The sequence below is a fragment of the Aulostomus chinensis genome, chromosome 18, assembly GCF_037954235.1.
Source record: "Aulostomus chinensis isolate RoL2024-O1b breed Wild chromosome 18, RoL_Achi_v1.0, whole genome shotgun sequence".
NCBI classification, from domain to species: Eukaryota; Metazoa; Chordata; class Actinopteri; order Syngnathiformes; family Aulostomidae; genus Aulostomus; species Aulostomus chinensis.
Window position 1 is genome coordinate 1,583,021 of NC_141337.1, and position 13,059 is coordinate 1,596,079.

Here is a 13,059-nt window from a genome sequence, read left to right on the forward strand (position 1 = left end):
GTCAGAGTTCCTTTGCGCTCTGATGTGACAAAACCGAACAAGAGCATCTCTCGTTGATGGAGATCTCGTTTATGTTCGTAAATTAATTGAAATGCAATCAAATTTCATCCAAATGTTTTTGTTTTCACGAGACAGACGTGTCCTATTCACAATGAAACCTTTAACTTCCTGCAAAAACAGGAAACAACTGGTTAGTTGTCATGTACTGTCTTTTTTAACAGGCTAATTTTACTGGTCCCTGAATGCACCTCGGACACCGCGTGTTGCCTAGCGACCGGGAACGCTGTGGTCCAACGTGAGTCTCAACGTGAGAAGTCGTGATGGAAAGCATGAAGCAGAGAACTTCCGGTCCGAATCTTAAATACTTAACCTCGGCCGCGGCACCTGGTGGTCCTGTTAATATCCCCCGGACCCCATGTTTGGCCTCCTCAGGTACAAGATGGCGGCCAGTCGGAGTTGGAGTTGCGGTAACGGCGACATCGCGGTTAGGCGGGAATTTTGTCTGAATCGCGGTTTTACTGTGAAAGCTTCCGCTTCACACTTCCGGTGAATGTGTGGCATTGACGCCGCAGGTGAAGCCCGAGTCGCTGACTTGATTCCTGCATGTTGGCCCCCAGCAGCGAGCAAAGGGGTTTCTAACTTGTTGTTTTTTTAAATGTTTGATGTCACACATTTACGTCACTCGCCTCTGAGAGGAGCGAGTCCCCGCTAGCAGGCGGCTGCGCGACCCGAGGGTGGAACCCGAATTCCGGAGTAAGATGTCGGAGGAGAGCATCAGCCTGCGGGAGCTGCTGGACTTGTCCATCGGCTCTCCGCACCCGGGGGCCGTCAACTTCACCGCCCTTCACGAGCTGCTCCACGCTGTGCTGACCCACCTGGGCATCCGGGAGAGGAAGGTCGGGTGGCAGGGGGGCCCCGCCGGCCAGAGGCACCCGGAGCTGCCGGAGGTCTCTGAGGAGGGACGGGGGCTGATCCAGGAGGACGCGTCCACCGGGGAGCACCGGCACGACGTCTCTCCTCCAGCTCGGGACTCCGGGACCGCGGAGGAGGCTCAGTGGGGGCTGCAGTCCCGCATCCAGATCTGCGAGGACGGCGTGACCAGGGTGAGATCTCCCGTCCAGCACGACGATCAGCTGGATCACATCCGATCCGTGTTTCCACCACATTTATCGTAGGGAGTGTAATAACACACACTTTGAATCTCATAAAAGCAAAACAGATCCAACAAGAAAGAACGGACAGCTGCTGAGCTGCCGGGGGCCTCGCGCCCTCGGCGGGTGGGCGGTGCTGAGCTGGGACTCGTCCCCGGGTGTCGAGTCTGAGCAGTAGAACGGATCAGAATTCATACCCCGTTGTTCAGGAAAGGATTTTTTATTCCCATTTGTTGTTATTTTGTGTTTCTTTGTGTGCTATGATTTTTTTTCAAAATTGTTTGACTTTGCATTCTTTTAGTTTTTCCGTTGTAGTTTTCTGACATTTGGTCACAGTATGCAGTACTTCTACTGTGTTTTCAGCCCAGCTGCCGACCTGCTGGCAGTAAACCCTGATGAGAGGTTTAGGTTGGGGACTCGTTTCCTGTTCCTGGTGCTGGTTCTGTTTGCATGGTGACGTCAGAGCCTCGGTGCCACCGAGTCCTTTTGTTTGACCCCAACATCTCAGGAAAAGGGAATCAGAACCTCTTTTTTGGATGGAGGGATGAATTTATCATTCATGACCTTGTAGAGAAATGGTCCCAGAACCTGATTCATTCTTCTTCCCTGATCTTGTACAGAAACTTTCGCTGCTCATCACGCCTCAGACAGTGATGTCACCAGATGACAGGTTGTGACATCACGGATGTTGGAGCCTCCAGAGCTCCGGCACCAGTTCACCCTGACAGCTGACTGCCAGTTCTTCTTCTTTTCTTCCTCTCCTGGCGGGAAGCTCCGAACATGTCAGTGTTGCATGAAGCCACTGATGACAGAGTAGACAATAGGAGATGGGTGGCGCCCGGCGTCTCAGATGACCTCTGCGTGTCGTTCAGGTTTCTGATGAGTGGCGAGGCAGCAGGAGCTGAAGGTGTGGCAGGAGCTGTCACGCATCGACGCCTTTTATTGATGTGAGGAAGAGGGATGTGTCACATTTTCCTCAGACAACATCACTTTACTCTCATTTCACTGCCGGTCCCGCCCCCTCCTGGCTCGGTCCGACCCTGATCCCGCCCCCACCTCGCCCTGTGACGGGGTAGTTAGTCCCCTGCTGAGAGGACTCTGCCTGTCAGCGGGTGAATGGCGCTCTGCTGGGAAGCAGGACATAGGATGGTGCAGATGATGCTGCGTCTGAATCATTCATGTCCCGTGTGGGCGCCGTCCAGGTCAACTGGCGTATCCTCTGACGAGGTGACCCTCCGTGCACCTGAAGGCCCCTGACCAGCCCCCACCCTCCCATCCTCCTCCTCCCTCCTCCCATCTGTCAGAGGAAGCGTCTGTAGACAGCATGTGATGAGCAGCAGAGTGGTGTTCCCTCTACTGACAGTCCTGTTCATGAGCTGAAAGAGTAACAAGGTGTACTCCAGCAGGTACTTTACCAGGTACTCTCGCAGGTACCTTAGTAGTTACTCTAGCAGGTACTTTAGTAGTTACTCTAGCAGGTACTTCAGCAGGTACTCTAGCAGGTACTTTACCAGGTACTCTAGCAGGTACCTTAGTAGTTACTCTAGCAGGTACTTTAGTAGTTACTCTAGCAGGTACTTCAGCAGGTACTCTAGCAGGTACTTTACCAGGTACTCTAGCAGGTACCTTAGTAGTTACTCTAGCAGGTACTTTAGTAGTTACTCTAGCAGGTACTTCAGCAGGTACTCTAGCAGGTACTTTAGTAGGTACTCTAGCAGGTACCTTAGTAGTTACTCTAGCAGGTACTTCAGCAGGTACTCTAGCAGGTACTTTAGTAGTTACTCCAGCAGGTACTTTACCAGGTACTCTAGCAGGTACTTCAGTAGTTACTCTAGCAGGTACTTCAGCAGGTACTCTAGCAGGTACTTTAGTAGTTACTCTAGCAGGTACTTCACCAGGTACTCTAGTGGGTACTTCACCAGGTACTCTAGCAAGTACTCTAGCAGGTACTTCACCAGGTACTCTAGCAGGTACTTCAAGTACTCCAGCAGGTACTCTAGCAGGTACTTCACCAGGTACTCTTGCAGGTACTTTAGTAGTTACTCTAGCAGGTAGTCTAGGAGGTACTCTAGCAGGCACTTTACCAAGTACTTCACCAGGTACACTAACAGGTACTTTAGTAGTTACTCTAGCAGGTACTTCAGCAGGTACTCTAGCAGGTACTTCAGCAGGTACTCTAGCAGGTACTTCAGCAGGTACTCTAGCAAGTACTTTAGTAGTTACTCTAGCAGGTACTTTAGTAGTTACTCTAGCAGGTACTTCAGCAGGTACTCTAGCAGGTACTTCAGCAGGTACTCTAGCAGGTACTTCAGCAGGTACTCTAGTGGGTACTTTAGTAGTTACTCTAGCAGGTACTTCAGCAGGTACTCTAGCAGGTACTTTAATAGTTACTCTAGCAGGTACTTTAGTAGTTACTCTAGCAGGTACTTCAGTAGGTACTCTAGCAGGTACTTTAGTATTTACTCTAGCAGGTACTTCAGCAGGTACTCTAGCAGGTACTTTAGTAGTTACTCTAGCAGGTACTTTAGTAGTTACTCTAGCAGGTACTTCAGCAGGTACTCTAGCAGGTACTTTAGTAGGTACTCTAGCAGGTACTTTAGTAGTTACTCTAGCAGGTACTTTAGTAGTTACTCTAGCAGGTACTTTAGTAGTTACTCTAGCAGGTACTTCAGCAGGTACTCTAGCAGGTACTTTAGTAGGTACTCTAGCAGGTACTTCAGCAGGTACTCTAGCAGGTACTTCAGCAGGTACTTTAGTAGTTACTCTAGCAGGTACTTTAGTAGTTACTCTAGCAGGTACTTCAGCAGGTACTCTAGCAGGTACTTCAGCAGGTACTCTAGCAGGTACTTTAGTAGTTACTCTAGCAGGTACTTCAGCAGGTACTCTAGCAGGTACTTTAGTAGTTACTCTAGCAGGTACTTTAGTAGTTACTCTAGCAGGTACTCTAGCAGGTACTTTAGTAGTTACTCTAGCAGGTACTTCAGCAGGTACTCTAGCAGGTACTTCAGCAGGTACTCTAGCAGGTACTTCAGCAGGTACTCTAGCAGGTACTTTAGTAGTTACTCTAGCAGGTACTTCAGCAGGTACTCTAGCAGGTACTTCAGCAGGTACTCTAGCAGGTACTTCAGCAGGTACTCTAGCAGGTACTTTAGTAGTTACTCTAGCAGGTACTTTAGTAGTTACTCTAGCAGGTACTTCAGCAGGTACTCTAGCAGGTACTTCAGCAGGTACTCTAGCAGGTACTTTAGTAGTTACTCTAGCAGGTACTTCAGCAGGTACTCTAGCAGGTACTTTAGTAGTTACTCTAGCAGGTACTTTAGTAGTTACTCTAGCAGGTACTTCAGCAGGTACTCTAGCAGGTACTTTAGTAGTTACTCTAGCAGGTACTTCAGCAGGTACTCTAGCAGGTACTTCAGCAGGTACTCTAGCAGGTACTTCAGCAGGTACTCTAGCAGGTACTTTAGTAGTTACTCTAGCAGGTACTTCAGCAGGTACTCTAGCAGGTACTTCAGCAGGTACTCTAGCAGGTACTTCAGCAGGTACTCTAGCAGGTACTTTAGTAGTTACTCTAGCAGGTACTTTAGTAGGTACTCTAGCAGGTACTTCAGCAGGTACTCTAGCAGGTACTTCAGCAGGTACTCTAGCAGGTACTTTAGTAGTTACTCTAGCAGGTACTTCAGCAGGTACTCTAGCAGGTACTTCAGCAGGTACTCTAGCAGGTACTTCAGCAGGTACTCTAGCAGGTACTTTAGTAGTTACTCTAGCAGGTACTTTAGTAGTTACTCTAGCAGGTACTTCAGCAGGTACTCTAGCAGGTACTTTAGTAGTTACTCTAGCAGGTACTTCAGCAGGTACTCTAGCAGGTACTTTAGTAGTTACTCTAGCAGGTACTTTAGTAGTTACTCTAGCAGGTACTTCAGCAGGTACTCTAGCAGGTACTTCAGCAGGTACTCTAGCAGGTACTTCAGCAGGTACTCTAGCAGGTACTTTAGTAGTTACTCTAGCAGGTACTCTAGCAGGTACTTCAGCAGGTACTCTAGCAGGTACTCTAGCAGGTACTTCAGCAGGGAAAAAAATGAAACATTAAGTGAATTTGAATTTTGAGATTGAACTCAATTTCAATTCATTTTTCCCAAATGAATTTTTCTGGTGGCTTCAAACTTCTTCTGTTAAAAAGTTGAAGAGAAATTTTGCACAAAAAAAGACTAAAGAGAATGTCAAACCTGTCCCAAGTTGCCATGACAACACTCAACTCCTGTGTCACATATTAACCTGCTGTTAGTCACTGAGCGTGACACCGTGTGGGGTCGCTACGCGTCACTTCATGTCCAGGCACATTCAACAAGTCAAACAGGCAGCTCAAGAATGTCCTTTGTTGAAGTAAAACACACACACACACACACACACACACACTCTCACTCACTCACTCTCTTCTGTCAGCATTTACTCTGCCAACAGATAGTTTGGCAGGAAATTAAAAAAAGGAAGGTGAAGCACCAGATATCAGCTGGAGGTCCTGTTTGTTGTCTCCCAATGAAGCTGACTCCTTTGGGGTCAGAGGTCACAGAGAGAAATTCCAGAGATATCAGCTGAAACGTCCGAGAGACTGAATCAGACTGATAACTTCTCTCCGCAGGTTTCATGTCCTCAGGAAAAACCTGGAAAAATCACGGAATCTCCAAACGGCCTGGAAATGCTTTTGGAAAAGAAATAAAGCTGGAAAATTTTGATGGTAAACACCAGCATGAGAGAGTGAATGTGGCTCGGCTCAGATGGACGGAGGGAGAAATCTGCTCCGGTTAAGACTGAGTTACTTTAGTAAGACACGTTTGTGTACCAACCACGTAGACGCTTGTTCATGTTGAGGTCATGTGTGCTGGGAAGTTCGGACAGGAAGTGAATCCTGGTACTTCCGTGTGTAACCAGAGGTTGTAGAGAAGGTTTGTCATGAAGGAAGGAGAAGTCCTGGGAGGTGCCAGTAGGTGAGAGTGACCTCTGCCCCCTGTCTCCTGCTGGTTTCTCCTGTTGTCCCCCTGAAGGCAGTGAAGCTGGTGGAGGAGCTGCGCCAGCACAGAGACGACCTGAGGGGCGAGGTGGAGGAGCTCCGCCAGCTGCAGGTGAGGCCACCGCGAGCCCCGCCCCCCGCCGCCGACCCTCCAGTCAGCCAGAAATCCCTGAGCACCACAGAGGGTTTCTGGCTGCTGGTGTGGCAACATTCTCATAAAATAAAGAGATGTTTGTGTTTGACGAGTGAGTGACCTAACGACTTACAGAAGAAAAACAGGTTTACAGGACAAACTCGTCTTCATAGAGACAATGTGGACGCTGGTAAATTTCAGCTGTTGGCTGGAATGAGAGCTTGAATCTGAGGTGAGTAGTTCAAGGACGGTTGTCTTCTTCTGTATTCAGGCGGCTGCCGTTGGGCCCGCGTCGGCGGCTGCGGTGGAGAGGTGCTGCCATCGTGTGGACGCTGTGGAGGAAGCGTTGGTGAGTGAGAGACTCGCGCCAGAACTTCAGATAGACCTGAAGGTCCTGAATATTCAACGTTTAGAGAAATAACGAGGCAGATGTTGATGATGGACATCAGCTTTTAATTTGCTGAACTTCTCCGCACATTTCTGTTTCCTGTGTCTCCTGTGTCTCGGTGCCAGACATCTCTGAGGGACACGTTCCAGAAGTATCCAGATCCGGAGGAGCTCAGTCGCTCCGTCACCTGGGACGTGCTGCAGTCCTCCCTGCTCAGCCAGAGGGAAATGCTCCAACAGGTAAGATGGTCTCCTACGCCAGGACAGCAAGTCCAGGATGTCCTCATGTCACTTGGGTTTCCAAACCCCACGTCTCCTTGTTGGCCTGCTGTGGAGTAGTTTAGGTGTTTCCACGGTGATACACTCCACCAACTGACAAACACTGCCCTAGTCCAAAATCTCTAAAGAGACCCCACTAACCCTCTAATCCCAGTACCCGTCCCTGGTCTGTCTGTGTCCAACAAGAGCTTCCGTGTGGACGCACAACCTCCTCACACCAGCATCCTTTGACTTTGCAGGGGGACGTTCAAGCAGACATGTCTTCAGTCCCACCCAAGCTGCCTCAGCTAACAGGATCTGGTGCAGACCGTTACCCGGAGACGGTGGAGGCCCTGAGGAACCTCGGCCAACTGAGGGAGGCTCACAGCAAGCTGGACGGCCGAGTGGCAGCACTAGAAGAAGGAAAGGTGGACCAGGCTCAGCTGGCCCCCCTCAGAGAACTCATCAGCTGCAAGGGTAACGTCCTGCCGGCGCCTTCTGTGACACCAGGAAGTTCTCCAGGAGAACTAGAGGCTAAAACTCATGCCTGCATCTGTGGCAGCCACTTATGAACTGACCACGTTGTTTTGTGGAAAGCCTCTTGATAATGGCGTCGTGTTGTTACATCAGGCTCACAGGAAGTCTGCAACAACCTGGCGCTTCAGCTGAGCCAGCAGAGAGATTTAATCAACAGCCTGAGCCGTGAACGGGAGAAGGTGGGCGGCTGGAGAAGCTCGAACACACAGATACCACGTATCCAGATGACCCCTAATTCTGTGTGTGTGTGTGTGTGTGTGTGTGTGTGTGTGTGTGTGTGTGTGTGTGTGTGTGTGTGTGTGTGTGTGTGTGCGCACGCGCTGTCAGGACATGGCGCTGGTCGACGAGGTGCAGAGGGCGGTCCTCCAGCTCCAAGCTGAGTGTGAGAAACTTCATGAAAGCAACAACATTCTGAAGGAGGACAGCAGATGGAGACAAATCCACATCGAGGTTAGAGTCTTCATCTTCAGATGCAGTGAAGATGATGATGATGAGGATGATGATGATGAGTTCAAGCCACCCAGTAATTGGTTCATGTACGAACGGAGCAGGGCGTGTCCTCCACCGGCGTGTCCTCTGTCTGGGATGTAAACAAAAACCTGAAAAGTTGTATGTGATGATTGAGGAGTCGCGGACGTGGCTGCTGTACCTGAGTCCAGGTGTACCTGATAAAGTGACCCGTGAGCGGACGCTGTGTGTGATGTCATCTTTTAACGTCGCTTTACTACAGGAGAATGTTTGTCATCACAGGAACTGCACAGGAGCCTGGAGCACCTGGAGGAGGAGAAGGCGGACAAGCGGATGGTGGAGACAGAAATCGTAGGTGGCGCCCTGTTGACATCATCCTACCAACGACTTCATCATGATCATGATTAGAACGAAAAGAAAGGAAAACACTGAAAAAATAGGAATTCCTCCGTGATGTATGCTTGTCGTTTTGACCTTGGACCTCTAGAATGTTTTTGGTTCTGCCTTTAGTTCCAGTCGGCGTTTTAACCTCCATCTGGTCCAGAGACGCACGGGAGAGAACCTGAAGAGAGCAGCTCTGGTTCACGTGGAGGCAGTAGAACTCAAACTGGAACAAAGAAGAAGCAGAATAATCCAGATTAACATGTCGTCGACTCTGCTCATCTGACCCTCGTCTGTAGAAAGCAGATAAAAGTGCGCTGGACAGCAAAGTGAGCCAGCTGCAGTTCGACTCCATGACGGAGCAGCTCAACGCCATGTTCCACGAGCTGCTGTCCAAGGTCGCAGGTCAGGAGCAGGACTGGGGCAAGGTGGTGCACAAGCTGTCCGCGGAGATGGAGTGTAAGGTAGCGACACGTCGTTCCACAACACGTGTGTCTGCTGTAGCGCACCCGTGTGGTTGGTGTGTGACACAGCGTTTGACTGACCACAGTTGAACCGCCTGGAGCTGGACTCGGTGAGGAAGCAGCTGGAGGATCGCTGGAGGAAGATCCATGACCGGCTGCAGGCTCAGGCGGCGCCGGAGCACGAGGACGCCGCGGGCATCAGGAAGTAAGTGTTGGATTGGCAGGAAGGCCTGGTGCGTGTCGCTTCCCTGGATAAATGTTAAACAACAGCAGCTGTGATGGAAGCGTGTCCTTGTTCCTTGCAGGCAACTGGTGGACCGGTTCCACTGCCTGTCCTGCGACCGGCCTGTGGTCATGCACGCTCCCGGGTCGTGAGTCAATACAAACACACTTTTAATTTCCTCTTCTCCTCCAGAGCAGACCGACATGCGCTAATCAGACACTCCATTTTTGGCTTTTTTACTTATGAAATAAAATAACTGTGTGTTCACGTCCTCCCATCTTGCTTCTTCTCTTTGGATCCTAAAGGCACCTGGTGACACTGCCCTCGTCCCCTGGCTTCCCCTCACACAAGTCCATCCGCCCCTACACCGTCTACGGCCTGGAGCACCTACGTCAGCACAGCCGCAGGTGAGAGTTGCCTCCTGGCCACCAGCAGGTGGCAGCAGAGCCTCAGCACATCAACATGCAGTGGATGGTGTGTTCAGGTACTTCAGTCAGACTCAAGACATCAGGAAATACCAGCTGTTGTTTTTAGCTTGGAGCTAACGGAGGCCGACTAGTTACATCAGCAAAACTGTACAAAATGTCTGTTCAGGTGTTCCTACTGATCCGTTCGTTCCTACTGACGCTCTGGCTCTGAACGTCTACATCAAGCGTTCCAGACATTTGAACGATTCCCTCTCTGTGTCCTCAGCGAGCGTGTTCAGGATGTGACGGACTACAGTCACCTGGCTGTGCCACGGAGCTGCGGTGGGAGTCACACAGTCACCTCCACCGGTCAGCGACGCCCCGGCCTGCACCACATGAAGCACCAGACCCAGGCAGAGGTGGACGCGACAGTTCAGGTGTGATGAATACTTGGGAACTACATGACATCACAGGAAGTAGCTTACCAATGTTTTATGGAACCTGGGAGGCAAAAACCAGGTTTAAGGCTTCAAACCAGGACCATCCACTTGCGAATGTGGCCTAGCAAACCTTGATAGACTGTCAGTTCTTGCTGCTTCCCGTGTGTCTTCTCCTGTTTTGTCCCGTAAACTAGCCGGTGGATCTGATGCATCCAGTCAATGTGGCGCTCAGTGACTGCAGTTCGCTCAGGTGAAGCCATCAGCAGGTTTCCTGGTGATGGACATTTGCCTGACTTTATAGAGTACATTGTAATATTTCTCTCTTTTCAAGTATCAATCCTTTCCTTTTCTGTGTGTGTGTGTTGGTCAGGAGGAGGTCGATATCATCGGCATGGATGGGCACATTTACAGAGGTCGCCTGAATGCACCATCCATCAGAAAAGCAGACACTAAACTACCGACTATCGCCACCAAAGACGGTACATTTATTATTAATCAGTCAATCAATCAATCAATCAATCAATCAATCTTTATCATACAGCAGCTGTCGTGGGAGATGTAGAAAAAAAAAGACTGAGATCCGGGGACTGAAGCTAAGACAATCTTATAAAAACATGAATATGGATTGACAAATAAAGAAATTGAAATATAAATTGTAAAAAATGGATGAATGAAAAACAGCCAATTAAAATGATAACATACAGCACAGATCATAAGATAGATAACAACAAAATAATTTATTGTGAAACCGTTTAGAAAATTATCAGAAAATGTAATCATGATGAAATAAAATGGAATTGTAAAAAAAAGTATGAAGTGGAAATTGATGGGTTTTTAATGTATGCTAAAAAATATTTTCAGCATCTCTCAGTTGTGAGCTTTGAATGTCAAAGGGGGCGGAGCTTATGCTGGTGGTCATTAACCTGTTTGACCTGACACACTGCAGGCGCAACCACAGACAAAGTCAAGAGCTCCCGCACCCACAGAGCTCCCACCCCTCCGGAGCCGGGACATGGCGCTCTGCTTCACCACGCACGCAGCGCCAAGAGCGGCTCGTGCAGCCGCTCAGGTGAGACACACACACACACACACACACACACACACACACACACACACACACACACACACACACACACACTAAAAACTAAATCCTGCAATCTGGACATCATGTCGTTATGCTATGGTAACACCTCTCTGTGGACAAAGGAAGTTCCCTCATACACACACTCACACACACACACATCATCGTCATCATCACCTCCTGTGTCTCTGCAGCCTCCAGCAGTTCGGGTCACGACTGGCCCGTGTCCGTTCTGGGCTGCACGTCTCAGAGTTCTGTTGCCCAGGAGAGTGGCAGCGAGCCGCAGGAGGACCGGCAGCTCCACCTGTAGGCGGCGCTGCTGCGCCTCTGTAGCGGTGCGGAGAGAAGGTGCCTCCCCGCTGCTTATTGTTCTATTTTTGCACGATCACCTGTTGGAACTATTGTGTTATTATTACTTTTGATTTTGTGTTCCAAATAAACTTTCATCACTTTTCAAATCAATATGACAGCAAGTGTTGTCAGTGATACTTCACCCAAGTGTATTTTGCCCTTCAAGTACTCAGTAATAGGAGTTGTTCGCTCACTGAGATGATTTTCCCTCCTACGGCGCTTCTAAGGGACTCCAGACTACAGAAGGAACCAGCCACGTATATTTAGCTTGAAGCTAACGGAGCTTGATGCTAACAACAGCTGAACTGTTTAAAAACGTCTGTTTTACAAACTCTCCACGTCGTCGTCTGTTATGATCCACTAACGACACGAATGCTACCTTGTCATGCTACCTTGTCATGCTACCTTGTCATGCTACCTTGTCATGCTGGCGTGATGTCTGTGATGAGGTAACCTGAATGCCACTCTATTGTTGTCGAGGTTATTCTTTGGCCTTTGCGCCATCCCTCAACACAGTTTGATGAAAATCAGCCTCCTAGTTTTCATGTGATCGCTGACATTGATCTGCCTGTCAGCGATCACATGACCTCTCCAGCAATAGTAATCATCCGTAAGAGCAGCGAGGAACCTGACGTGACTCAGTCTGTCAGCGACCTGTCGTGGTCGTCTTCACCTGCAGCTGAATAATTCAGCAGAAGAAGAACATCTATAATGCATCATCAAGGGTGTCGCCTCCATGTGTTTGCTGCTGCCGGGGAGACGCAGACTTGTTTCCCTCTTTAGTTTGATGTTAAACAGCTTTAGCTGAGTATCATCGTATTGCTCGCTGTGTGGGATCGGCTTCCTCTGGTGCTTCATGTTTCCTGAACTACAGAACAGCGGCGGGCGGCTGCCAATAGAGGACTGCCTCCATTCGTTCTCACTGTGAAAGCGTGAGCTCTCGCCTCTGAACAACAAACAGCAAAGAAACTCAGCTTCACTCAGCCGCCTCATAAGAAATGAAGACAGGATCATTCCTGATAGACATTTTACTGGGGATGTCATCTGGAATCGTCCAACGCACACCCCTGGACCTTCACGGTGTGGCTGTGAAACCACAGGAAACCTTAAAACATTCAGACCTAAAATGCAGGGAAAACAACCAGCTCTTTAGTGTCAATTGTTGTGTAAATGTTCTGCAAACATGATGCAAGAACCTAAATAGAACATTATTGGCCCTTTAGAGATTCCTGTGATGTCACTGTGTTTTGCAAATGTTCTGGAAAGATTTAATAGAGAGGGAACATCACATGGTCTTTAGTGGAATATACTGATTGCTGTCGGCCAGATAATGTCCCCTGAACCCTTAAAAGAACAGTTAGTATCAGGGGAACTTTCTTTGAGTAAAATTCTCGTATTGTCCATCGTCCTCAGAGCCAGACAAGAAGATAGAGACTCTTCTCTGGGGGGCTGAGACCCAGGTTTGTTAGCTCAGCACAGTGACTGGTAGTGGGTGGTAAGTGTTAGCATCAGCTAGCTCAGGTCCAGGATGTATGTTAGCTTAGCCCAATGGCTGGTAGTGGGTGGGAAGTGTTAACATCAGCTAGTTCAGGTCCAGGCTAGTTAGCTTAGCCCAATGGCTGGTAGTGGGTGGGAAGTGTTAACATCAGCTAGTTCAGGTCCAGGCTAGTTAGCTTAGCCCAAATGGCTGGTAGTGGGTGGGAAGTGTTAGCATCAGCTAGCTCAGGTCCAGGATGCTGGTGTGTCCAGCAGGAATCCTCCTCATCATCATCA

General features: G+C 49.2%; 1 protein-coding gene across 1 annotated transcript; it reads left to right on the plus strand.

Moving 5' to 3' along the window:
* Positions 1 to 275: 275 nt before the first annotated feature.
* Positions 276 to 11,408, plus strand: LOC147244565 (glutamine-rich protein 2). The gene is made up of 16 exons (XM_086186115.1): positions 276 to 1,103; positions 6,191 to 6,268; positions 6,561 to 6,638; positions 6,803 to 6,916; positions 7,195 to 7,411; positions 7,565 to 7,650; positions 7,799 to 7,921; positions 8,222 to 8,290; positions 8,620 to 8,784; positions 8,871 to 8,989; positions 9,090 to 9,155; positions 9,313 to 9,414; positions 9,701 to 9,851; positions 10,225 to 10,333; positions 10,801 to 10,923; positions 11,130 to 11,408. The coding sequence occupies exons 1-16, from the start codon at positions 759 to 761 to the stop codon at positions 11,243 to 11,245; spliced, it is 2,061 nt and encodes a 686-aa protein (XP_086042241.1). The 5' UTR covers positions 276 to 758; the 3' UTR covers positions 11,246 to 11,408.
* The last annotated feature ends 1,651 nt before the right edge of the window (positions 11,409 to 13,059 follow it).